The 27,115-nt window shown below is 40.2% G+C and overlaps 1 protein-coding gene across 2 annotated transcripts in view; it reads left to right on the top strand.

The window, feature by feature from the left end:
• COL4A2 (collagen type IV alpha 2 chain) overlaps positions 1–27,115 on the top strand; it is a 145,821-nt gene that overhangs the window by 89,634 nt on the left and 29,072 nt on the right. For both annotated transcript variants that reach the window (XM_048328291.1, XM_048328283.1), the window contains 23 exons: positions 5,093–5,227; positions 5,310–5,354; positions 7,482–7,598; positions 8,329–8,400; positions 9,960–9,995; positions 10,089–10,151; positions 11,681–11,716; positions 12,367–12,408; positions 12,937–13,011; positions 14,163–14,207; positions 15,411–15,473; positions 16,299–16,343; positions 18,609–18,662; positions 18,935–19,001; positions 20,301–20,402; positions 20,803–20,958; positions 21,521–21,613; positions 21,914–22,080; positions 23,332–23,404; positions 23,492–23,598; positions 24,757–24,958; positions 25,730–25,789; positions 26,563–26,625. In XM_048328291.1, the coding sequence (XP_048184248.1) occupies positions 5,093–5,227; positions 5,310–5,354; positions 7,482–7,598; positions 8,329–8,400; positions 9,960–9,995; positions 10,089–10,151; positions 11,681–11,716; positions 12,367–12,408; positions 12,937–13,011; positions 14,163–14,207; positions 15,411–15,473; positions 16,299–16,343; positions 18,609–18,662; positions 18,935–19,001; positions 20,301–20,402; positions 20,803–20,958; positions 21,521–21,613; positions 21,914–22,080; positions 23,332–23,404; positions 23,492–23,598; positions 24,757–24,958; positions 25,730–25,789; positions 26,563–26,625 (1,918 nt within the window). The remainder of the gene's footprint in view (positions 1–5,092; positions 5,228–5,309; positions 5,355–7,481; positions 7,599–8,328; positions 8,401–9,959; positions 9,996–10,088; positions 10,152–11,680; positions 11,717–12,366; positions 12,409–12,936; positions 13,012–14,162; positions 14,208–15,410; positions 15,474–16,298; positions 16,344–18,608; positions 18,663–18,934; positions 19,002–20,300; positions 20,403–20,802; positions 20,959–21,520; positions 21,614–21,913; positions 22,081–23,331; positions 23,405–23,491; positions 23,599–24,756; positions 24,959–25,729; positions 25,790–26,562; positions 26,626–27,115) is intronic.

Raw genomic sequence — 27,115 nt, 5'->3', positions numbered from 1 at the left:
CAATCAGCTCAAAAGTTGCTCATTTTCCTTATAAATTATTTTATTCCCTGGTGAGTTGCTTTCTGTTCCGCTTGCTGGTCTCACTGAGTAGAAGTGCACTGAGGTCCTTGCTGCCACGTCCTTTCCCCATCTGTTCTTAGAGGGACTGTTCCAGACTACGCGCTCTTACAAAAAATCCCAGCTCCAGCTTGTCTGTCATGGTCAGATCACCCTTCCCTCAGGAAATGAACTTGTCCTTTCACCAATGACCTTTTCAAAATGTCAGGAAATTAACCTCCTTTCCTTTTGTCCACTGTTAAAAGAAATGATGGTCTACAAGGCTGGTTTTCGTGTGGGGAATACTGAATCATCACATTCCATGTACCAGAAGCAATTGCAAAATGGCTGTCTGTAATGAAACATGGAGAAATGGGCTCAATGGCTGGGAAGCTCTGTAGAAACTTGGATTCATTCTCCCCTTTATTGCAAATCAACAGTTTTCTCCTATCTTTGTATCTCCACCCTGGTAGGTGGATTTCTCAGCAATTCATGATTTCTGTATTTTAAAACCTTGGTACTGTCATTTATTGCATCTTTGTTTGTATAGCACACCAAACATTTGGTTGCTCTCAAAATTAGCACACCCTCCCCTGTCAATTTTGTTTCCACACTGTAAATTTAACAGTAAATTAAAAGGAAGAAAGTATTGCAACATACCTCTTTCATCTGAGCGATCATAAAAGAACTGAAAATTAAAGTTCAAGCTGCAAAACATGAACATTAAGTACAAAATTAAAAGTCTGATCAGGATCTTCTTACGTCCACTAGTACTTAATTGCAAAATGGAGTTATTAAATTCAGTCACAACCTTGGCAGCATTTTCTTTCATGCATGTCACTGGACAAGTGACAATGTATATATAACATGGCAAATATTTTCTAGGGAGATTTCCTCTAGGCTTTCTAATTTCCAGCCTTTGCTCCTCTCTGTAAATAGTTTTTTCATAGTATCTGGGCTGGCCACAAGAGTTTTGCGAGACCTCTTCCAGTCAGCTGAAGTTGCAGGAAGAGCAAAGCAGGGACTGCCTGTCTAGGTATATATCCCACATCCTGACATTGGGAGCTTTGTAATTCGACTAAACAGTTGTGGAAGTTTTGTATGAAAAACAACAAAAGGACTTCTTGTTAGTCTTCAAGATATTCCATCAGCCCACTTTTTCCTTTTCTTTTTATGCGCTCTCTCAGAGGTGCTGGCTGTGGCATTCCACACACACTTCAGTGAACCTCTTAGCACTGGCCTGTAACTCCTGTGGTGGGTGGTATGGGGTAATAGTGCCACGCTCTGGATTAGGGAAGAGGTCCAGCTCACCCTAGTGAAATGGGAAGGGCGCTGTGAGCCAGAGCATGTTCAAGAGGAAGTACTTCATGAGTTTTCTAAAATATGACAAGGATGATATGTTTCCCTAGGCTTGTTTTTTTTGGTTTTTGGGTTTTTTTTAAGACCTGGAAATTTTAAGTCAGGCACAATTTTACAGCTTTGGAGAATTTTCTAGGATTTCTGACCCTCCAGGAGCACAGGCATAGTACCATGTGTGGCATGTGTCACACAGGGGTATTTGTGACTAATAATTGAATCATGCGTTATTTGACTGAACCTTTCAAACTTATTGTCTTTGCTTAAATCTCCTCAGTGACCTTTGCCAAAGAGAGAATGTTCTTAGGTCACTTGCTAATGAAAAGGGGACATACTTGTTCAACAAAAGACCTAAGATAAAGGAAGCAGAGTTAAAGCTGACAAGTCTGAGTTAACAAAGGTTAGCAAAGTTAATTCGGTTAACAAGCCAAGGTACTAATTGGCTGAATAATTACACAAGTATTGTCATGGTATTAAGTATTTCCCTAGCTCTGACTCTAGCCTTGTGTTAAACTAGTCCCATAAGGATCTATTCTCTTGTCTTTATTGCAAATAATATTAAATAACCCATATTCCTCAACAAACAAATGACCAGATAATTATCAGGAAAGCATGGGGAAGGGGTGCTGATGCCCAGCCCTCTTACTTGTTTTCCATTCCTTGTTTATTTCTTCCTCCACACCAGATAGGAAAATGGGACTGCAAGTGGGAGAGTGGTATCTGATGTAGGAATTAGAGAGGTAACCATGTTCCATGGAATATCACCTTTGAACTGTACAGCTCTGCATGGTCCCCATGGAAAGCCAGGCACAGATTTGACAATTCTGAACATAACCAGCCTTTTATCAGAAACCGCAATGAAAAGTTTTACACGTGTTCTGCCTCCAGACAGCCGCCCACTAAAGGGGTGTAGAGGGGCACTAACGAGATGGTTTGCTTATCTCAGGAGGATGAGTGGGCTTTGGAATTTGATTTATTTTGGCTTTCGGGTACTCCAAAAATGAAGTGGCATTTTCAGTGCACAGAATCCATGTATTCCTTCCTTTGCAGAAGCAACTGAAATGTTCATTTTCAGAAATTAAATGCAACTGGAGCCAACTCAAATCTCTACAAATGAATTTGAATAGTTTTTCCGTATTCTTTGCAAATGTATGGGACATGTTTCCATCCTTTTTGAACCCTTTTAAAGGTTCCTTTCTAGCTTTGGGTGCATGAGGAAAAACAAACTACCTTAAGCATTTAATGAGGTTTTAAGGCTTTATAGTAAAATTGAAATATTTTTGATTGATATTTGCATAGGAATTTATACTGCTCTACCAAAAGAACCCAAACAAACAAAATGATCACAGACTCCATTTTTTTAATGAAGGAAATTTCTATTTCCCTAAAAAGGCAATTTCATGGGGCATGCTCATATGTATTCTGTCAATTCCTATATACTTAAATTTTGAGCCATAGTAGGTAAGAAAAGTGGAGAAAATGTGACATAAGAAAGAACTTCTTTTTCCTGATCTTGGGACTCATACTGAAAAATTCTGGTTCAGATTTAAGTCATTATTCTAGTGCTTTTAATCAGCATCTTTCCACTTGAGTCAGGCAACTTGGAAAATATGTCTACTGTGATCTGCACCTCCACAGAGTAACTTTTAGAGATTCACTGTGTTCTAAGAAAACTAAAAACTAGTGCTGTGGAGGTAGATGCATCTGTAGTAGCTAGCTGTGCCTGGCATAAGGAAATGAGCAGCTGCTTGTTCAGATGCATATGCCTCCTACCAATGTGAGTTCTTTTATGTTTTAGATGTATTCACGTAATCTTTGTTCCTTCTCAGTTTGTTAATCTGAAAAGACATTGGCCTCCTAGCACCTAATAACCCACATGAGCAGATTTGGTTTAAAAGTAGGGATGCTATATAAAGTCAGGTTTGGTTGTAAGCAGAGGGAATTCTCTTTCACACTGGCAGCTCAAACACTTAAATTCATGGCATCCTTTGGCAGTGCTCCTAAACCATCAGTCTTGTCAAATCAATCAGAACAGTAGAGCAAAAGAGCCATACTGTACGAGATCCATCCTGGTGGCTTGTCCCAAGGAACTCCATGTAATTCAGCCTTCATATTGGCTCATTCCTAGTCTTCTTCCAAAAAAAAGACTTGCACTGAGTTCTGTACTTGGTTTGGCTGTGTCAGCTTCTCAATATGGACTGATATCATACAATAAGATTTAAAATACAAAACCTACCCCAAGTGTTTTGACAACCATTTTACGTGAAAGCAGTGTGGAAAATTGATGTGTTGTTAAAGCTACAAGTAAGCTGTGTTTCAGTCATAGTGTTGTTTTGGGGTATGTGGTATGAAGACAGCTATAGCACAGATAAATTTTTATTTTAGATAGTTGTTGACTATGAAGTTTTTAAAGTATATCACAAATGAGACTATGAGACTAAAATAAATTTGCCTAATATCAGTAAGGCATTGCTCAGCATCTCTGCTACAACTTCCCGGTCCAAAGAAATTAGGATATCTTCAGGTTCATTTTTTCAAGTACCCACACTGCCCTCTTTCCACCTCAATGGCATTAAATGAAGTTGTATTCTTGAACAGGAATTACATTCATCTTCTAGCTCTTTCTTTGAAGGCATGGGCAAGACTGTAAGTATTTTATACTAAAACAAGGTAGTATTTTTTTATCAGCTTTTTTGTATAAATATGTATGTGTTTGTTCATGGTTTGCTTTAGTTCTTCTTTTGTGAGATACTGATGCTGTTGCAGCCTGGTCTGTGAAGAAAATCTAATTGCATTTTAAAAACAACTTTCATTAGATTTGACTTTTAATTTGAATGTTTTGATAAATGGTGCTTTGCCCCATTTAAAGCTTATTTCTCCAGGAAAGATTGCAGCAATTTAGTATTAATGTCATTAGTGCAGTGAGTACATGTAAAACATATGTGCCTTCAGTGATGCTACATCTGGAATGATATTCAAATACTTCAGTTCACAGATCTCAGACATACTGTCACAATCCATTACTTAAACCACCATTGTGTCGTTTCAAATTTGTTTTTTCCCCTTTTGAGCCTTGGGATGCTGGCAGCCAACAGGGATTATTTTTAAACAATGGTTGAAGTGGCCTGAAGAGCCGAACCAGCACTGGAAGGGAGAATGACTGGGGAGCCCTGTGTGCAACTCTTCAACCTGTGAGGATCCATGCATGTCCAATCATTTTCAGGCTCCATTGCTGAATAGAAATATCATCACTAAAGGGGCAGAAATTCCTGCCGTTAAATATCAGACTCCACTTGTAATAAATACTGCCAATAAACAAATTTCACAGTTAAGCATATTTTACTTGTTTGGAGCATCATACGTTGTATTGTAGGAGAATCACTCTTGAGAAACCTCCTTCCAAAGAAAACATTTTTTTTGTAGAGTGGCCATAAATACTGAAGTCGTGAATATTGATTTGAATGCTAATACCAATGTGTTAATTTTGTGACCACATGTGCAATGTAGTCACTGCTGCTGGAGTTTCTCTGTGTGGTGTTTCCAGATGATTTTTATCAAAGAGCCTGGCCTACTGGGAAGGAAAGAAATTCTGTGTTTATTTTTTGTTGGAGAGATTGACTCCATTGCAGCAGTGATAACTTATCCAGCTTCATGCATCAAAACTGTTCCTATGTAAATGCTGTTTTCTTGTTTTTATCAGGGCCAGCCAGGACTTCTTGGATCACAGGGATTCACTGGACCACCAGGATTGATGGGGATCCCAGGAGTGCAAGGTCCCAAAGGCCACAAAGGTGAAAGAGGATACCCGGGAATAACTGGACCCAAAGGAGAAGTGGTAACTTTTGAATATCAAATGCTTTAGCTAATAAGCAAAATGCTGGGCAGAACATCATTTTAATTGTGCTGTTTCACTCTAGGGACAAAGAGGAGTCACTGGATTCCCCGGGGCAGATGGCATTCCTGTAAGTAGCAGGTTACTTCATCTTTAAGAAATCACCAACTGCAAATATTGCAGGCTAGCTTAAAGCCTTTGTAATTTAATTAAAATGTCTGGCTTAAATTCTATATCAGCCACGTACACACTCTTCAGCTAAGGCCATTTGCTGAAGTGAGTGGAACTACAGATACACAACAAAAGAGCAGAATCTGTGCTCCATCTCATTCCCTCAGGTAATGAAGGTCCATTTGCTTTGTCCTACGGAGAAATCCCCTTGTAAAAGGGGCAGAAAAGGATAGACATTTCCTGTGTCTCTGGAGGTTACCCAGCTAAGTATGTTCTTTTGTAGGAAAGACCTGTGACATAAGTGCTTCACAACTCTTAAGCTTGTGAACGAAGGACACGAGTGGGTCATCCCTATTTTTTTCTGATTTGGAAAGTGTGTATAAAGACCAGTGATTTTAAGAATACTAACTATGGTTAATTTGCTTTATAGAGCATATGGCATGCTTGAGATTGTCTTTAAAAACTTCTTGAGCACTAAACAGTGTAAAACTTTGAACAAATTGACCAGGTCCATGAAACTGAAACACTCAAAGAGGAAAACCGGGTAAAGTTCACAGCACAGTATTTTCCCAGCCTACACTTCTTTACATCTTGTGTCATAAAATAACAAAGAAATCTGAGTCACTGGAATCCCTGGACAGAGTTCCCAGGCTTGGGTTTCCTTTGTAGTGCTCCCTGACACCAGGGCCCTGCTTTGCAGCCCACGCATCCACATCCACTCTGCTTTTACCCTCTTTTGTTTCTAGAAGAGCTTCCTATCAAGTTTCAGGGATTTCTCTCTCACAATCTTCCTTGTCTCCCTCTTTCTCACTCTTAAAGGAAAAAAAGAAAACCATATTTGCCATTTCTATTAACACTCCTGAGCCAAGGATCTTGTTAATCTCACTGCATCATGCTGAGTTTCTTTCTAAGCACTGTAACATCGTGGGAAGCAGAGTAAATTGCTCCCCTGTGAAGCCTGGTGTTGCTATAGCTGGACTGCTTCTCTTACCTGGGCATGTATTCTTTTTCAGCCCTGCCTCCCTGACCTCTGCACATTGCCTTGTGAGGGATAAATACCTTCAGACAGTACTTGAACTTGCATTTTCATTGTGTCCTCTCTTCAAGCTCCCCTGCCCTTCAAGCACCCTTACATTTCCCAACCAGTTTTTTCAGGCCAAGTCTTAACACTGACCATGGGAAGGCAGGTTGATAGATACCTGAACAAACCACAATGGCACGGTGCTAGGATGTGGGGCTGGGAGCCAAGAGAGAAGGGTGACAAGACTGAATCTCTTCTGGGATGAGGAGTGCCAGTATTTGGTGAAGCTGAGTAAGGACATGGACATTCTTCTGTTTTTTCTAAGCAATGGAGCAAAAGCAAAGAGAAAACTCTTGCTATGGATAAAGAAGGGACAAATGTTTTATGTTAGTTTCTGGGTTTTGTAACTGAGCCTGCTGGAAGAAAGAGCTGCTCAAGGGAAGATTTGCTTCTCATCAGCCTCAGTGCAAACCAGAAGCAACAGCAATTAAGGTGATCTGGGAACAGCAGTGAAAATCCAGTTTGAGACAAGAGTAGCTTTTCAGAGGCTGTGTGTCAAGGTCTTGGAGTGCCCCCAGCTCCCTAACTTTGAGCCCTGCTGTTTTCTTCCATATTCACAGCCTCATCATGACACTCAATCTAGCTCCAACAGCATCTTTGACTTTTTTCCTGGCTTGGAAGCTGTTCAAAGTCAGTGAGGAGCCGTTCTTGCCACTCTTCCAGTGTGAAGAACTGAAATGCTTAACAATCCCAGTTCTTGGTGGATCCCTCACAGCAGCCTCATCTGGCTTAGTTCTCTGCATAACAGAGCCTGCATTGAACATAGCTTTCTTACCCTTTCTGAAAGGTCCTTCACTACTCATTTTTTCATGCTGTCTGGGGCATCTGGTTCAAGCTGCAGCTATATTAAAAAAAGGCACTGTCTGTTTCTGTCTTTGAAAATCCTAGTTTCCCATGGATCCAAGCCTTGGGCTTAATGTGAGAATGTCTAAATACTTCGTGACTAGAGGAAAAGGAAAACTAGAAACAGATGGATAGATAAACACTTATTTTTTTCCTCAACAGGGTCATCCAGGGCAGCCAGGACCAAGGGGGAAACCAGGTCATGATGGCTGTAATGGGACAACAGGTGACCCTGGTGACTCAGGAACTCCCGGACGCTCTGGTTTCCCTGGTAGCATTGTAAGTAGCTGGCAGTGAGTACGTGAAGCTAAGAACATTGCTGGAGTGAGTTTCGTTCACATGTGGGTTGGAAGTTAATGGGACATATCTTAATGAAGGGAATGTGGGGCTTTTTGGCCCAGCAGAGCATTTGTGCAGACTCAGCATGGACACACTGCACTGTGTTTAGTCATTGAATTGCAGCCAGGGCCAGAAGGTCTGCTCAGAGCTATACCTCTCATACAGGTCTTGGCAGAGAGATTACTGTAGGAAAACCTGTACAGCTTTAATCAACAGCAATAAAACAATATTAAACTCACAGCTGCTGATGAAAGTAACCTTTCCTTTCTTGCCCCATGGCCAAAGTATTGGCTTTTCATGATGAGATACACAGGATCATGCTGAGGTGAGCGGTGGGGCTCCTGGATTTACCAGGGGACAGGTCAGCCCTGGGAAGTGCAGCATCAGTTCTAGCTAGGACATGGTTCCCCATAATACCACTCCCAGGTAATGGGGTGTTTCTCCCACAGATTGAGAAATTCATTATTTTATGTACTGTGAGGGTTTACATCTTTTTTCTAAACCATAAATTTCCAAAGCTAGGCATAGTCTCTGCCTCTAAACTCCAGTATGTTTATGTATATTTATGAAAACACCAACAAATATTTTTCATTTCACTCTTAGCTGTTTACAAGTTAACATATATTATATGAAACTTAGGGTGTGTTTTGGTTTTTCTGGTCACCTCCAGGGAGTCCAAGGGCCCAAGGGCCAGAAGGGGGAGCCGTACATATTAGCACCGGAGATCTTCAGCCGATACAGGGTACGTCTGTAACTCCCAGCAGTTATTCTTGCCCAGTACAGTTTTTCACACACATGATGGAGAGTACATTTTTCTTATACCCTGATGGGCACATCCCAAGAGGCCCACTTTGATTTTGTGTAGGCTTTGAAAGGCAGATTCTGCTTTCTCTGGTTGCAGCAAAGTTTATCTGATATCCAACGGAAAAAAATCTCCATTCAGTTATTTCCAGGGAAAGTCAGCCTGTAGGTGGATTGCAAAGGCACTGTAGATGATGTAGGTCAAGTATTCCCCTCTTTATTCAATGACTACCTTTGTATCATGCATGGCAAAATCCTTCCTTTGCCATAGTTTTGTCCATTTAGTGATTCTGGTTACTATTAGCACCTTTTCTGTAAAATCTTCATGCAAGTGTTTGACTGACTTAGGGTAAAATATCCTTCAATATTTTATTTATTTATTTATTTAGTGAACCTCAAGTATTCCAGTGGGTGCTTTTACTGTGTCTAATCTTTAAAACTTATTTTGTAATCACTTGCAGATTTTTCTCATATACATATATAATCTTGCATAATTTGAAGGTATGAGAAGGAGATAAGATTACATATGCAGAGTATAAATTGTGGCTGATATAAAAGCTACAGCTGAGCTATACTCAGCACAGAAGGGATCTGCTGACATTGTTTATGTGTGTTTTGTGCCAGTAGTACATGCCAAAATAGGTATTTCTCTTGACATATTTGTAAGTTGCCTGTATTTTTTAATGGAATTCTCTTTTCCTTTTAGAAAATCTTCAGATCTGCACTTGTTAGCAATCAGGAATGATTAAGGAATGATTAAGTAATGTTTAAGAAATGCTCAACTACATTTTGGCCAAGGATGGATAGTGACACCTGTATTCATTTCAGAAAGTATTTGGTTCCACAAATTATTCTGTTAACTAAACTCAAATTAACTAGGTAGTTAAGATGCTACTCAAAGTGATTGAAGGTGTTTGGACTGAATAACACATTATTTATGTGTGTTGAAACGTCTTTGGGCTAGAACATTTTTGGATCTAATTTCCAAAAACATTTCAGCATGTACTGAAGTTAAAATATGTGGTCACTGAAAACAGTATGTTCCAAATGCTTTTAGTGACTCAGAAGAGAATCAAAATGACTCAGTAATTCCCATGCAACTCACAAAATGAGCTTGGGCATTTCAGCTAAGGTTATAGTCCTAATTAAGCCACTGGTTAGATAGGATTTTTCAACAAAACAATTCAGTGTGGTCTGTTGTATCATTCAGCCTTGTAGTTTGGGTCCCTAACTTCACTAGCCAACTTTGTACTCTGCTACTCTATTGCATGCAACTTCACCATATATAGAAAGCATGAGACCTGTGTGGCCCAAATTCAGTTATCTCAGCATCTCTTTGGAATGCGTCTGTATGGAAGGGTTCGAGTAGCATCATATGCTATAATTAGTTGTTTGAATGAGAAAAAAATTAATGAGTGATAAAAATATTTTATTCAATTTTGTATATAGAAGTTATTGCATTTTTTACTTCTTGTTGTTTGTTGTTTGTTTTTTTTTTAGGGAGATCCTGGGGATTCAGGGTTCATTGGTTTTCCAGTAAGTAGTGTTACAGTGGATGTGATGAAATGTCAACAGTAACTAATATCAGAACAACATTAATTGATAGTTGGTGGGCTTTTTTATTTAAAGGGACCTCCAGGTACACTGGGTATTCAAGGACCTGTTGGTCCAAGAGGACAGCAAGGAAGACCAGTAAGTACATTTAAATTATGTTCTCTAGAAAATTAACCAAACAGAAGAATTATGTTCCATTATGTTGGATTGTAACCTAGGGTTACAAGAAGGTGTCAATGCACATAAAACCTTTTAAAAAGCACTGTGAGACACTGAGGGATGAATGTTGCAGAAAGAGGTATAGGTTTTTTTGCCCTGTGCTGTCAAAGGCTTTTGATTTAGGTTGTATTTTTTTAACCTCCTTGGAACATCTCCCTACATCGGAAATATCATGATTTGAATATGTTATCTTTTCTGCTCATAAAGGATATGTATGTTAGCTCTCCACACTTCCCACAGGAGATTGAATAGTATTTAGAATGCAATCTTATTCTTGAACTACTTTTCAGTAATTTTTTTCCAAAATCATCATTTACAGCATTGATGTTGACAACTGTTGCAGTATAGTTCTTTGAGAATATTGTGTTCTCTCCAGATACCATTTTACATATTTCTTATTTCCATGGTTAATAGTTTTGCTGGTGAGAAGCAGATATTCAAATTCAATATATTTCATTTTCTTAAAGCTTTTTTTATTTTCCTGTAATGCAACTTTGTAGCATTTTCTTTTCTTCATTTTGTCAGAATTCACTTTGGACCTGCTTTGCATTCCTGATCTGAGGGGGAGAAATTAATTCAGGGCTTTTCACATACAGCCCCCATAGCTGTTTTCAGGGACATCCCCCACCCACTCCCTACCCCCCAAAAAAAATCAAACTAAACAAAAAAAGCCCTAAATCCATAGCATGCTAAGCTGTTCAAAGTTAATTTTCTGCACTGGCCTGTTTCATCACCTGGAGCATACTTCACCTTTTCTTCCTCCACTGGTTCTCCTGAAGGGAAAACAGTCCTTTATTTACTCTTGCTTTAGAGCAAACCTACAGAAGTTCACGAGCTTCACACAGGAGCCCAGCCTGCAATGACTCATATTCCCAGAGCTCTTTCTTGGATGTTAGGAGTGCTATGAACCATACGTTTTCTGAGCCCCACAATTACATCCTTCTGGTTACCATATCGGCAACATCTCTTGAGCAAAATACATCCAACTTTATTTACTGCCTCTGAAGCTGTGACTCACCTGTGAGAGAGACCTGGGAGCATTTCACAGGTCTGAGAGGCCTTTGGTAGTTCAACCCCCTTACACACCAATACAGTACCAAGACTGCAGCCCAGTGAAGCACTTAAAGATGTGCTTAACTTCAGGTATGAGCTTAAAATGTTACTTAGTCAGAATCCAAAACACAAGTTCTTATTAGTTGAAAAATGGGTTTTCACTAGATCTAGGCTGGGTAACTGCCATTATGTTCAGAAGGATTATGATGTGATTTAGGAAGGTATTTTTCAGAACAGTCAATACAGCTAATATAGTAAGAATAGCACATGAGATGCTGAGGAATACACTGCCTACTAAGTATAAACTTAGGTTTCAGACAGAAAGGAACTAACCTCCTGCATGCATTGGTTAGAAAGCAACGAGTAACTTGCTCTCCCCTATTGTGCTTCCTCAGGGACCACCAGGACCCCCAGGGCCCCAAGGACCACAAGTAAGTCTTTGTGTCAGAGTTGTTAATGTTGATTTTGCGTTGCTGAGGTTTATCCAAAACCTACTTGAAGGCGGTAAAAGAAAGAACCATGGGCTGCACGAAAGACTGTGTAGCACAAGACTTTCTGTGTTGGCTGCATACCATGGGAAGTTAATCTTATACTGGGATCGCCTACCCTGAAAAGATTAAACCAGTTCTAGAGCCAGATTTAATTTGCTACTGTAGTCACAGTAGCTTCCCATGAACAGAGAATCCTTGCAGTCTTCACAATATTCAATTTTATCTCCATGGAAAAAACATACGAGCTCATTGTTCCAGCCCATTTAGGTGTTTTTATTTAGCATTCAAGGCTATTAAAAACATTGTAAAGGAAATGCTTAATCTTTTCATGACATTACTCAATGGATGACTCAAAAAAGCACTGGTAGCATGAGATTTTAAATAGTGTTGTCTTTCTAAAAGTTTAGGTCTATAAAAATACTTCTAAGTCTATAAAAATACTTCAAACCTAGACTATTATTTGATTGCTGTTCTTCAGTGGTGTCCTACAGACTTGTAAGCCTGAAAAGACCTTTAAGCATGTTTAAATTTGAATTTTTAATTAGATTAGAGTTGTACACTTGGTAGATATTGACCTATTGTTTTTGCAGGGCAGCAGGGGCCTTGGCTTCTATGGAGAAAAAGGTGAACAGGTAACGGAAAACTAATTAATTAATATCACTACTAAAGGGCAGGTTGATGTTATCTGCTATTTATAAATGATCCTATTTTAAATACTTTCTTCATTTGCAACTGCATTATATAATTATAAGAGAAAAATGAAGTATAGGTCTGAAAGTAATTATAATCTCTATGAGGAACATCATAGCTGAACTAACCCCTTTGTCTGGGTCTCTCTGTGCTCTCATTTACACTGAAACAGAGGTAACACTTCTGAAATCTATAAAGCCAGGCCACTTTATATAATGCAATGATCTTTGCTGTTATTCTGGAAACACACAGAGCAAGAGCAAGTATTGCTATATGTTAACCCAGCACAAAATTAATTTATCTTGCCATCAACTAATTTGGTATAGTTGTTATATGGTTTAGGACCATACTCCCAGCAGGCACAAATCTGTGCTGCTCCTTTCATTGCAGTGTCCTAGACCCTGTGCTGATCAACTGCTTGACCAGCTATTATAGTTGTTAGTAAATGTACCTTCATATTTTTCCTGCAGGGCTCCCCAGGTCCTCCAGGTCCACCTGGGCTTCCTACAAGAGAACTGACGGGTGTCCCCCCTGACAAACACAAGGTAACTAAGAGAGTATTTTTCTAAAGTAAACAAGGAACAAAGAGCTCTGCAGTACCAAAACTAAAATATTGTACAAACATGTTTTAACATATAGAACTTAGGAGACTTCAATATATCAAAAGAGGAATCTGCTGCTTTCACAAACTTCAATCATAAAGTATTTATGGAAACTATAGTGGCTAAAGTAATTCAGAAAGTATTTCTCAGGTTTAAAGGTGCCTTTGGCAAACTTGTTCTTTTTGTTTAAGCATGCAACTACTGGCCATCTCTCACATCTCATTTTACAAACAGAAATGCCTGCTGAGAAACCATTACTGTGTTTGTTTTTATAGCTTATCTATGTGATGCAGATATTTTTATACTTAGAGTTAAGCCTTATTCATAAGTATTGGTGAAATCCCCAACAGCGAGATGCAGTTTATTCTCATCTGCTGCTTCTTGCTGGGAGCAGAGGCAGTCATACCCTGTATGTGTGTATTCTGTATCAGACACCAGCCTCCAGACCACTAATTTTTCATCCCATATCTGAAGTTAGAAAGTTTATGTGGCTCGTACAATTTCTGCAATAAGATGAGTAAATTGCTACGATACTGGAAGATCTAAAAACACCTTTAATGCTCTGCAGTCTGCATTAAGTAATACATACATTAAGTAATATATCCCATACATGCTGGGATTTCCATGACTAAGCAGAGACACCCACATGTGAGCTACTTACCTGGAGAGCTGTTATATTCAATGGAGATGTCATCAAGATAGTGAGTGGACTTTAGGCTATGATTCGTCTTACCCTAACAGGACCTCTTGATCAAATAATTCATAGATAATCAGTAGGTAAAAATGGAAGAATGTGCATTTATTCATAGGCATTACTTAGGCACTCACCACCCAGACATCTCATGAACAAGCCTGGAAAGAGCTGGGCATTCACATTCCTAGAGACCTTTTCAGAAAAATTATCAAATATTTTTCTAAAAACCAACTTCAAAAACTTCTTATGAAAGCATGCATCTCATATGAGAAGTGTATGAATAAAGAACAGCACAAGAGTAATGTTTTTTCTCTTGATCAGTCATTTTGTGTTGTATAAAAGTTACTGAAATGTAAATGAGAATGCCAAACCTATCTGAATACTTTCTCTTTATTGTTAGGGTGAAAGAGGAGACCCTGGGCCAAGAGGGGAAGCTGGAATTCCAGTAAGTCATGTGGAGAAGAACAAAGACAAATAATAATATTGGAGTTAATACTTGTGCACTGTTCACTGATGTGATGGAATATAGATAGAGAGCAGTATAGATGTGTTCTAAGCAGAGACACCAGTTCTAATGCTTCAGAAAAACTGAACAACTTGATGTGTAATAACTCCACAGCACAATCAGTTGTTCTCTTACTGTTTTACTGAAATAAGATCTTCCTTCACACATTTTTAATTTTAGTTTTAACTATTAATAAATCTCTTTACTTATTCTTCTGATCTATGTTTTAAAATTTCACTATATTTCATTAAATAAGAATATATGAAATATTTTTTCTCATTTTTAGTCTACTCTTCAGCACATACAGACATTTTGTCTCATGGTTTTTAGATCTGTTGAGTAACTGGGCAGTAATCCCATATGTTGCTGTATTGTGTAAAGCTGTCAACCCAGCTTGACTGAACATGGTTTAGTTATAATTCACAGACAACCTCTAGACTGACTGAATAGCTTTGCCATTGAGTGGTTCCTTTTGACTTCCCAGAGGGCTTTAAAACACAGTCTTTACCAAGCAGGGGTGTCTCACTGAGCATTTTGCAGAGCTTTATTTTCTCAGATGGTCTGGTTAGCAACTCCACAAGGTTATGGGAGAAGGTCACAGTGTGAGCCCTGATGCCCTCCATGTGTGGTTGCTAGCCAGTTCTTCAGCTGCTGGTCATATTTTACACATGTAGGATTGTTTTTTACTCATTAGGAAAACTGTAGATTATATGCTGATGTAGCAAAAGGGGATATGTGTTTCTCCCCCCCCCTTTTTTTTGTACAGTAGGGTGGATAGCAGCATGCCTATGTTTGCCAAATAACTCTCTGAAGCTACAGTTTGGGCATAAACTGAGTTGCTTAATTGGTTGTATAGCTGACTGATTACTTTGGCTCTTCTTCAGAGCTGCAGACACAGATGAAATAAAGGAGATGGTAGGAGGGAGACACTGTCTTCTCTGTATTGGCCTGCTCCTGCTATTGTAGTGAAGCAAGCATGTTACACTTAATTTTAAGGACAGCAGTTCTTTCACATGCAGCTATTACTAGATTATCCTCGTGTTACAGTGATGCTTTCTTCCCGTTTAGCTTCCATAACACAGTGTTGCAATTTTTTTGCACATAATGAAGAAATATGTTGAACTGACGTGCAGTCTTTCCTAGGGTGTACTTCTCTTTGCTCCTGAAAAAGGTGAAGAAGGGGTGATGGGCTACCCGGGACAAAGGGTGAGTCACTTATTAGGTAGAATTCACTCAGCTGAATGTGTGGATCTGAGCTGAGAATTTGCCTTCTGGAACAGAACACAGATGAACAAACTATAGAAATTATAGTTCTTCAGATCAGTAGGTTTGGCCAGCTCAGAACTGCCTGAAGCAGGAAAGCAAAAAGGCCATTTTGAAATGGTGGTGGGAGGAGGCCCCCACGGGACTCACAGGTGTGTCTGTGGACTCACAGGTATGCCAAAGAATGACAAGCTATGCCTCTGCCATCACTGGGAAGCCTTGTGCATCTCTCACCTGAAGCTGTGCTCACTGACCACAGCTGCTGTCCTGGTCCTCAGCACAGACTGTGCTTCACTGTTTCCATTTGAGATGTCTGCAGAACACGGTTAACAAACATGAGTCTGACTCCACTTACTTGTGACCCCTCAAACAAAAGTTAATCTAAATGTTTCCTCCTAGCATCTATGACTGCTTGTTTTGGAGCAGTGTTTCTGAAGTGCTTAAATAGAGTGAGAACAGTACCGATAATACATTTTTTTAAAAAATCTCAGTCATCTTTAAAATCTTTATGGTCAATCTAAAATGTATTGATTAAGAGAGAAAAAATCAAATACTGGATTAGATTTTGGACCTGTTCCATTTGCACCATACAAAAATCTAATTGAAAACCTATCTGAAGGGTGACTGTTAGAGTTTAAAGCTGGTAGATTTATTTATTTCAGAGTTTCAAGCTGTTAGATTTATTTTATCTAAGAAATAATAATAGTTGTTTGCCGTGGAGATGTTAGAATGGCATTTTATATCGTTCATTTTATTGTACCTCCATAGGGACTGCCTGGCATCAATGGTTTTCCAGGACTCAGTGGAGAAAGAGTGAGTATTTCATATGAGACTGTTGCTTCTAACACATACGTAGACAATCTGTCTGAAAAATAAACTGTAGAGAACAAATTCTGCCTGCAATTACGCTAGCTGTAGTCTAACAAATATCATCTGGGTTCATCCATCATTGTAATTTTGGGTCAGTTATTTTTCTCATCAGTGAGAAAAAAATAATTACCCTATAATTAAAGTCTGGTTTTGCTTAAACCGTGAGCATCTTCTGAGAGCACTGCAGGGGGGTGTCACTTTCATTGTTCCCATTACTGTGATTATGATTTCTGTAATTTTCTTCCTACAAGCAGAAGCTTTTTTGAATTTGTGCAGATGTGGTTGAGATGTATGGTTATCTTGGATATAACAAAGGGAGAAGAGATGGAAACTGATAAATATACCAGTTAAATCTCTGTCCCCATGGAAACACACCCAAATATTTAAAATAGCATTTTGTCAGACAGAGACTTACTGTTTGGTCTCAGAAAAAGGCTTCTTCAGTCAGCTTTAGAAATCACTTCCATGAGGTAAATAGCTGTGGGATGCATGATTTTTCCATGCTTTGCCATCTTTAGTTGTTTAAAGATTTGTCCTGCCACAAAGGCATAACAATAATAACATGAAACACATGGGATGTGAAAGTACATGAAATCCGAAAAATAACCTTTGCACAGCTATTCAGTCCTGGTGGTGTGGAAGGGAATTGCTGCTAGTAATACATACATGGAGAGGCTGATGCAAAACCCATTAAAGCCCACTGGTTGACCTTAACATGGGTTCATGCTCCAGTCAGATGTGAACAGTGGCTGCCCCTTTTTGAGCATGAATCTTGGCAATAATTTTAGCAGAAGGTACATTGGTTTGGATGGACTGTCATTGTATAATGTGTGTGTGAGATGAGACACCTTACTCTGTGTGCTATTCACAACAACCTCCTTTTTGGGTCTTTTGGAGTGATTTTATTCTTAAGAAAGAAAAAAGGATGGTTAAGTCCTGCTACCACACAGATGAAGTTGCAGTTAAGTAGGAAGCTGCTGGCTTTGCTTTTAGACCACCAGCTCCACCTAGCGTAAAGAGATTTTACACCTGATAATGGAGAGGCTTCTTTTCTGATGGTGTGATGTACAGTTGCCATTATGGAAATGTCTCTGAAACACGTGGTCAGGTTTGCAGAATCTTGTTAAGAGCTGTGGTACTTGTAGTGCTTCAAAACTGCTTCAAAAGTGACTTACAGAGCTGGTTATTAACATTCAAGTTCTGGGTAAGAATTGTACCCACTGTGAAACTTGAGAGATGCTGAGATTTTAAAAAGCTGACTGATAATCTAATTATAAGTATGAATTATACAAAACTACTGGTTTCAGCAAAATTGTGTTAATTGACATCAGTTGTGGATCTGGCCACTGTTTTCTACTAAAAGCACACCTTTTTAACATCAGTCTCTTTCCAGACTACATGCAGACATTTTCTGTAGAGAACAAAAGTTGTCGAAGAGCTGAGTAAAGCACACAGAAGAGATGATCTCCTCTGGGTCAGCATCTCTGAAACCTGCACTTTTCTCATGCCAGCAGCTGAAATTCACTCCCGGGTGATAGGATGTGTTACTGTGCATGTTTTAGTCCACATGCTATGGATCTCAAACCTTTTAAAAGAATGGAGTGGGTAGGATCTTAAATATTATAACAGTTTCTAGGGTAGGGATGGAAAATTTTCTCAGGGATATGGCATGCCCAGGGATGGGAGAGTAGAGGGAAGGCACCTTTAGGGCTGCTCCTGAGTTCTTCTCAGCTGTGGAACCCTTCTTCAGCCAAACAGTCTCCAGCCACCTGGAAAAGAGCAAAACAGACCTGTGCACTTCAGTGCTATTTCACTGCTCCCTGTTTTCCATTCCAGTGAAAATATGTTCACTTGTAATGGTTCTGATTAGTTTAATTTTCTTGCAACAGGCTGGTGTGTTTTAGCTGCCTGGCTCATGTGTCTCAGGGTCAACTGGCATGGAAGGGATCCCCTTTCTCCTCCTCCACCCTGCAGCATCCATGGAATGGTGTGAGTGTAGGTGTTCCTTCCATCTGCACCACTGCCAGGGGTGACAGAGCCAGCAGCACAGCAGGTCCCTCTGGCCTTTGGCAAGAGTTAGGCTTGCTCCAAGAGGTGGGACATCAAACCACAAGGAACCTTATTGGTGTTACAGGAATTGCTACAGACCAAATAATTTTAGTCTCTCTCTGATAAAGGAAAAGTCAATCATTTTTATGTGTATTACAGGGTATTCCAGGATTTGATGGTCCACCTGGTGGCTATGGTTCCAGAGGAAGCAAGGTATTTCACTTTAGTTTCATTTGCTAGAAGCAATAAGCCAGATATCATTTTGCTTTCTTTCCTTTCTGTCAACATGTGGTAGCAATTGTGTCTGTTGTCATTGTAGGACTGGTTATGTGGTTCGTTAACTTGAAATCTTTGAGGTTTCTTAAGTGTCATGTCAGTGCCTTTTGGAGTTTGGGGGTTTGTGTTTCATGGGCATACCTTTCCATTTTAAAACAAATTCTCTATAATAATGTGCTTGGGTGTGATACTTCAACTTCTGTTGACAGGGAGAGCCTGGCGAGATGGGTCCTCCAGGGCCAGATTCCTATTTTCCTTCCCGCATCCCAAGGAAAGGTACATATTCTTTGCTTAGATTGTTTATCTTAGCTGTTTCACTACCCTTTGCGTAGACCAAAAGCATGAAATTCTGAGAATTCAACTCCTAAAAAAAAATGTGTTTGCTAAAGTGTTCCAGAAGCTGTAATTGCCTTCCAAGAGAGTGCCCTAATCACCTTTTTGCAGGCAGGTGGTTTCTTTGTCTCTGCTGCTGAAGCTGGATTGCTATACAAAAGGCTTCCATGCATGCCTGTATCCACAGAGAAGAAGCAAGCAAAAAAGCATGTGACTTTGTTGTCCAGCAAAAGGAAGAATGGGAGTCTGTCTTCTGTGTCCTGCTTCAGACTTTGGATAAAGTGCAGTAGTGGCAGCACAGCAGAGAACATTCTTATCATCTAATAGAAAGACAGAAAGAATAAAAGAAAGAAAAAAAGAAAAAGAAAAAGAAAGAAAGAGAAAGAAAGAAAGACATGAAAAAAGCCTTGAGGAATAGAAAAGTATTTTTTTTCCTTTTTTAAATTGACAAAATTCTGTTGTGATCTTCTGTTGTGATCTCACCACTTGTAGCACCCGGTGTCAGCTGCTCTGCAGAGCTGTGGTGGCTCTGGCTGGCTAGACTAGAAACACGTAAAAGGTGTGCCAGTTTGCCAAGGCCAAAACTATTCAAGGGAAGGTGCCAGCAAACAGCAAGAGTGATCACATGCCCTGGCCTTTGTCCTCATACCATAGAGTTTACTGGTCTTGTTGAAAGCCAGAGAGACTAGCAATGAATGGTTCCCTTCCTCCCAGAGAAAGGGGGCAAGAGACCCAAAACATGGGTCAAATCACCCCAAATACTCTGAGAACCTTTTAGAAGCAGGAGTGTGTAGAGAGAGAAAGAAGCAGGTAGGGGGCTGAACACACCACATGTCCTCTACTATCACTGATCTTTGACAAGAACACGATACTTTCTGCAGGCAATAGCTAGGCCCAGGCAGATGCTTTTGGTAGTGGGAAGCAAAGGAAGCTCACATATCACACATCTGTTACAGCAGAAACTTCCTGTAGGAAAAAGAGGGGCTCTCCTCAGAGAGCTGCTGTTCTGTGCTTCCCAGGAGCAATGTAGCTATAGGTGCATATTAGTAATAGATACTAATACCATCCTTCTTCCCGGGCTTGGTGGCTCCACACCGTTCCTGTCGGTCCATTTCTAAAGCTATGTTTTAGAAACCATTGTAAACTCTACTAGTCCAAAGCACTTGAAGATTCTAGTATTTGCTTTTTAACAAACAGCAGCATCACACTAACACATTTTGTGGAATTGGGGATGTCTTTCAGGTGCAAGAGGTGATCCAGGCTTCCCAGGTGTTTCTGGACTCCCAGGAGACCGAGGAGAGGAGGGAGATCGTGGGTCACCTGGTCTTCCTGGATTTCCTGATGGTAATACCCCAGCAACATATCTTCTAACAGCTTAACTTTATAGGGAGTTCTGACTGATACAGGGTCATGGTGGGAATAATTTTTATGCTGGTCATGCAATACACAGTGCAGAATAGTAAATAACTGAGGGGGCAAAAAACAAGAGGAGCATTTTCCTTTGGACCAATGGGACTCTTGCAAAACTACTGAAATAGAGATGATGACAGAGCCTTTTTTCAGTAACTGCTATTGATTTGCTCAAGTGAAAAGTGCAGTTACTATTTTTGCTCTATGCTAAATATGTCCATTTTTCCTTGCATATTAGATGCAGTTGTATAAACTTTCTCTTCTGTTACATCACAGCTCTTTGGGCAGCACTGTTAAGAAATTGTTTTGAACTTCTTCCCTGATTCTGTTTCAGCGGATGGGGATAAGCCAGGCTTACCTGGAGAAATGGGACCAAAAGGTGAAAAGGGTGAAATAGGAGCTCCTGCTTATTACACGGGTCCACCTGGGTTTCCGGGTAAGGACGGCTCACCAGGACTTCGTGGTCCACCTGGTCCCATTGGAGCCCCTGGTAAGTGCAAAAAGAGAGATGATAAGGACTCACAGGAACACCTTTGATTATTTTAAAGACATCTGTTGGCAGGGCAAAGCGAGACAGTGACAGAAAAATGAAATGAAATTAAATTAAATTAAATTAAATGAGAGGTGGGGAGGACACGCAGAGAAGTCTTGTACACTCATCAATGAAGAAAATGTTTGCGTGATTTTTAGACAGTCCTGGCAACATTTGAAAGGATGGAGAAAAGGATGTGTAGGAGGTGATCCAGAGCAGGCTGTTTGTGCTAATGCAAAGTAGGTTGGGCTGAGTGAGAGGAGGAATCCAGTGTTAGAGAGAGCAAAGAATGGCAAGGATTGTCCGCCACAGCAGACTGAGTTGCTGATAATGGGTGTGAGAAACTGTAAGATGGGGAGGGGAAAAGAGAATGGAGTACATCACAGCAGGCTGGGTTAGGCAGTAAGTGACATTAGGGGAAACGGGAAAATGCATTGCAGCTCAAAGAAATAGGAATGAAAGAGCAAAAGAGTAAATCTACAGTAGATGAATTTATATTTTTGCTTAATTAAACTTCTAGGTCGTCTCTTTGGATTTAAAGGACGGGAGGGAACACCAGGCAGATTTGGTATACAAGGTTTCCCTGGGCCAAGAGGACAAAAAGGACCTAAAGGTAGGTTAAAACAGATAACTCAATAAATGATCTGCTGTTATGCATTATGTAAAGTCCCAGTGTGTTCAGTCTGGGTTTATTGAACTATGACATGCATGAGGACTGATGAATTTGATCTGGGGCTAATATGACAAAGAAACACTGTGTTGGATTCTTGTCAGAAAAAAAAAAGGAGTAGTTTTCTCAAGTATTTGAGACACTACTCAAGTATTCTCAAGTCTGTATGTAAGATGGATACAGCTGCACATCCATGTGTTGTTGATAGAGCTTTCTTTCTTCTCTTTCCAATCTTTTCCTTAGGTGAAGAAGGGGATTGCACTAGATGCCTTTTGGGTGAGGAACTCAGAAGGGGTTCTACTGGCTCCCGCGGCCCTCCTGGCTTTCCAGGAACCCCTGGCCAGCCTGGAAGGAAAGGAGAACCTGGTGATCAAGGACCACATGGTCTTCCTGGCTACCCTGGTGCAAAAGTGAGATAGTTGTTTCTTTATTGCTTAGTTTTATATGCCTACTATGAAAAAAAAAACCAAAACCCCAAGCTATTCTCCATGGAAAAATGATGAAAAGTATTCTTTCTCTGTTGTTCTTTTTCTTTCTCTCTCTCTCTTTCTTTCTTTCTTTCTTTCTTTCTTTCTCTCTCTCTCTCTCTCTTTCTTTCTTTCTTTCTCTCTTTCTCTCTTTCTCTCTCTCTCTATCTTTCTATCTTTCTATCTTTCTTTCTGTCTTTATCAGCTACATCCTTTTCATTCAGTGTCTGCCCTGGAATTCAGTAACAGGTGGCTGAAGAAAACCTAACATGCACCTAACAGGCTTACATTTTAGTGAGCATGAGTGTAATTATTCAGAACTAAAGCTAACTGGCATGAAATAGTCAATGGTAAACGAGTCTGTAACCTCTGGGCCTTGGCACCTACCATGGATATGGATTTGGTTCTGTGATTGCAAGGCTCTTGGCCAGCAGCTAGAAATTTCGCTTTCAGATGGGCTGTTCAGGAGGAGGTTTCTGCATTATGCCAAAGAATCAGGAATGCCAGAGACTGCCCTTTAGCTTCACCACAGTTTGTCTTTGCAAGAGAGAAAGTTTCCTTCCTTGGAGGTTTTCAGTGCATGGCTAGGCAAGGCCCTGAGCAACCTGCTCTAAGTGCTGGGTTGGGCCAGAGACCTCCAGCCCTCCCTTCTAACCAAAAACTACCCACAGGTCTTTGATTTGGGGCAGGTCACTTAATCGCTCTGTGCCCAAGTTCTTGTCTGGTAAATGAAGGTAGTGCTACTTTTCAGCCCCAGAACGGTGCTGTGAACCACAGTTCACTGCCAGCTGTGAGGTTGTCCTCTTTGGGAGTGGTGCACAGGAGGAATTGCATGTCAGTAGAACCCTAAGGTTTTTTCCAAGGTGGCAAAGAGTTGCTTAGGGCTTTTTCTCTAGTGGCTAACACTAAGCAACTCACCATGTTTTCTCCAGCTCTTGGAAAGCCACAGGTGTCCCTCATGCAGAAGCTCCCCTACCATGCCATAGAGACCTTGGTCCTAGTTAGAACATATTAATAAAGGTTCTGCACAAGAATGGGATTGCTGAAGAGGAAATCCTTCAAGGAAAGTAACAGGAAAGCAGTAAAATCTAAGGAGGCTTTTTTTTAAGCAGGACAGTAGAAATGCAAATCTTGGTACTTATTTCTTAAACAGTTCTGGTTTGTTTTGGGTTTTTTCAATGTATGTAACACCAGGGATTTTCGGGTCCAGCTGGATTTCCTGGACGGAAAGGAGAAAAGGGAGACTCTTTACACATAACTACGAAAGGTAGAGTGAAAATTCTTATCACCTGTATTTTCCTATTATTTATACTACTAATGAGAGATGGATCTCACAATGGAAGGTCTTCTTTAGGCACCAAAGGAATCCGAGGAGATCCTGGGCTTCCTGGAATCAGAGGTGAAGATGGTTTCCCAGGCAGAGATGGATTAGATGGTTTACCAGGACAGCCTGGCCTTCCGGTAAGCAAAGAATACAGCAAATACACCACACCTAATACTACTAATGCACTTAATTCTGAGAGGTTGTGAGGGGTTATAGCCTGTCCTTCTCTCACAGATAATGATGCACAACTAGGCTGGGTTTGCTGGTTGTTGATAAATAAAGCATCAGGTTTACTCTCAGGGCTTTTAGAACAATCTTTCACTTTTATTTCCATTTTACTTAAACAACAAATAGTAGTGTATAACTCATTTAGGCCAGCTTGTGATTACTGATTAGTTTGTGGTAATTAGTGGTTTATTAGTGACTCCTTCTTGTATGGTCTGAGATTCTTTGTGACTGAACTTCAATAGCTTTGGTACATCTGTTTTAAAGAAAAGCAAAATTTACTACAATTTTCTATCCTAAAATGTACATTGTATCATCGTATTGCTTGATAGCAACTCACCTAACTAACCGTAGCTATCTAGAAATTAGACATGTAGTCTTTGTTCATTTTCTAGCTTTCTTCTATAAGCAAAATTAAATACCTTGAAAGAAAAATTCATGTGGCCCATCATAAATTGATGTTTTGAACCACTGGGATGCTCATATATCATATTTGAAGATGGGCAAGAGCTCTATCAGGCACTCTAGACCACAGTACTTTTACTACCAGTGAAGATGGCACTTTATATTTCTTTTGAAGATAGAAAAGTATTCTCTAATGATGTTTGTAAGATGTTGATTCAGTAGTGTAGAAATGTCACTAGGGGTGCAGACAGAGAAAAAAAATCTGCCTTTTTGGGTGCATTTTAATGTCAGCTTTTCTCAGCCGCAAAAGAACATCTCTAGCAATGCATTTGGTCTCCCCAAATCGACTTAGAGCTTTTCAGAAAGGGCCAGGAGTCCCTCCACAACACTGATTCATATTACCCAAGTGCTTTTTATGGGCCAATATTTTTAGAGGAATGTTCCCTCGAGGAGCACTTCTGTCATGCCCGTACTGCCATGTGGTCTACATTAAAGTCAGGTTATTTTAAAAATACTTTATTTTCAATGTTGATTTAAAGAGCTGGGATGCAACACTTGAGAAATTACTGCCTATAAGATGTTATTCATGAGAGTAGTTGAACTGTTTGAATTGCAATTTTTTCTCAGCAAAGTCAGGAGTGACCACCTCCGTTCACTTCCTGCAGGGTGATGCTATAAGAGGTTTCCCCGGTGATCCTGGTTATCCAGGTGAATTAGGCCCAAAGGGCTTTCCAGGAGAAGCAGGCCTGCCAGGTGAAGGATTTCCTGGTCCAAAAGGGTTCCAGGGTCCTCCAGGTGAACAAGGACAAGATGGAAGCCCAGGACCACCAGGTCTGCCTGGTCTGCCAGGAGAGCCTGGCCAACTAGGTAAGAGACACGACTGTCTTACTTCAGAGCCATGGAAGATCAGCACAGAGATATGTGCAGCATTTATACAGCACACTGTTGAAAAGGGAGAGCTTGGTGGGGGTTCCATGGGGAAAAAGGAAATGCTGGTATTGACCAGAAATCTTAAAGAAGGAGATACGTCAGAAGTCCCAGTAGTTTCATGTCAGGTATTGAAATAGCATGAATTAATGTGTTAGTGCCAGCAAATAACATTTTTCAGGTTTCAAGCAGTTGGAGGCAATGGAGCAATGTCCTGCCATTGGAAATCCCACAGGTGGTTTTCTCTGATCTTTCCCATCCAACATAATCTTTTAATTGACCATAGAAAATCATGTATCCACCCTTCAGAGCTCCTCATAGTATCTCTGCAGCTTTTCAAGTCCTTTGCAAGCATAGGAATGCCAGGGCTACATTCAGAAGAGGTCAGGCTCAGAGTCTTATTCCTTGACTTTGAGAAGCCTGGCAGAATACTCAAGCTAAAGCAAGCACATGTCAACCTTACACAGTGCATGGGACACACAGCCTCGTAACTTGGACAGGATAGGTTTTAAGCCTGGATCTAATCAATGTGTGGATAGAGTGTTCCGGTATGTTACAGCAAATAATTTGTGTTGTATGCATGCATAATACATGAGGGAATACATTATCTGTTGTTTTTATAGGCATTTTGGTTAGAATTGAGAACATTTTTGTCTTTTGCAATTTTTCTTCTTTAGATAATAACTGTGTTTTCTAATTCTTTGCTCACAGACTGTGGGCAGGTCATTGAAGACTTTCCTAGAGGAGATGGAAGTGAGCCAATATGGTCGGGTACTGTACATACAAATGGCTTGAATATCTTTTTAGCTTTATGATGCTTTTATGGGTTGATACTTTCTTTCTGATGACTGCTTTGGATGCTCTTAGCTGTAAACTCTTTGAACTTTAGGTAACAAATAACCATGCATATACTCCATATAGCTCTAAAGTAAATTAATCAAATCGAACATTTTCTAAAATTACTGCACTTCTAGCTCTACAATTCAGAGATTCTTTATTTCATCACTCCTGAGTGCTTATTGTAACAAAATAATGATTACTGTGCAATCTATAAAAACAGTACCAGAAAATAGGTGCCCAAGAAAATTTTACCAACTTTTTTTAAAGAAGAACTTTGAATGAAGATTTTCAGTGCAATTTGACACAAAAGAAAAAACACTTAGATTTTTACAAAAATTGACTTGCTTTCTTCAAGGGTATAAATTGGCCAGAGGGAAACAAAGTTTTTCTCTTATTCTGAAAAATACAGTCATCCATGAGGCTGGACTACCCTTCCCATGCTAGTCCAACTGGACCAGCGACCATAGCCCCTGGAAAATAGAAGAGAAGCTCTTGGGGTGGAGATCAGCTTGAGTGCTCCCCTGAAAATGCCAGCCGTGGCCAATTTTTTTTCAATGAAGAATAAAATTTCTTTTCAAATTAGGAGTTTGGTTGTTAATTTCCTTCACCTGTTTTAATGAAATTGTCTCAACCACAGGCACAGAGACATTGAGAGGCAGCATAGGAGCACGTATAGTGTGACTAACTTTGGTTTTTGTTTGCAGGTGCAGGCTGTGTAAGGCCACCAAAGGGATCCCAAGGCAAGCCAGGACTGCCAGGAGCCACAGGTAATGTTCTGCCTTCACTTGTTTCCCACATACACTCTATTTGAGGGGTATCTTGCCATATCAATTAAAGCTGAGCCTTAGCAGACAGCGAGTTTTAGAAATTTCATTGGAAGACAGCATTAACCTAGCCCTGCCAGAGAGACCTAAGCAGTGTGCAGCCCAAGTGACTTCACCATTCCGGAACTAAGCCTGCCTTTGCCTATGAATGTCAGCCATGGAACAGAAGGCAGCAAGGACAGCCCATTTGCTATTCTCCACATGCAAGTCAGTAAGAGTATACAGAGGTTTATTGGTAGAGACTGTACTGAGGTCTCTCAGAACTGACTGGACACCTCACAAAAAGGCAAATCCTGTCCTCTGAGAGCAGGGTGATAAAAGGCTTCAATGGAGGACTGTGACACATCCTTCTTACTGTTCCTCCTCAAGTGACATGTGGAGCGCCTTCAGCAAGTGTGAGCCTAAAGTCTGTGACATGGCTCAGTGTCATGGG

Source organism: Corvus hawaiiensis, chromosome 2 (assembly GCF_020740725.1).
Source record: "Corvus hawaiiensis isolate bCorHaw1 chromosome 2, bCorHaw1.pri.cur, whole genome shotgun sequence".
In the NCBI taxonomy this organism is placed as follows: Eukaryota; Metazoa; Chordata; class Aves; order Passeriformes; family Corvidae; genus Corvus; species Corvus hawaiiensis.
Note: the sequence above shows the minus strand (reverse complement) of the source record. Positions and strands in the feature narration are given on the sequence as shown.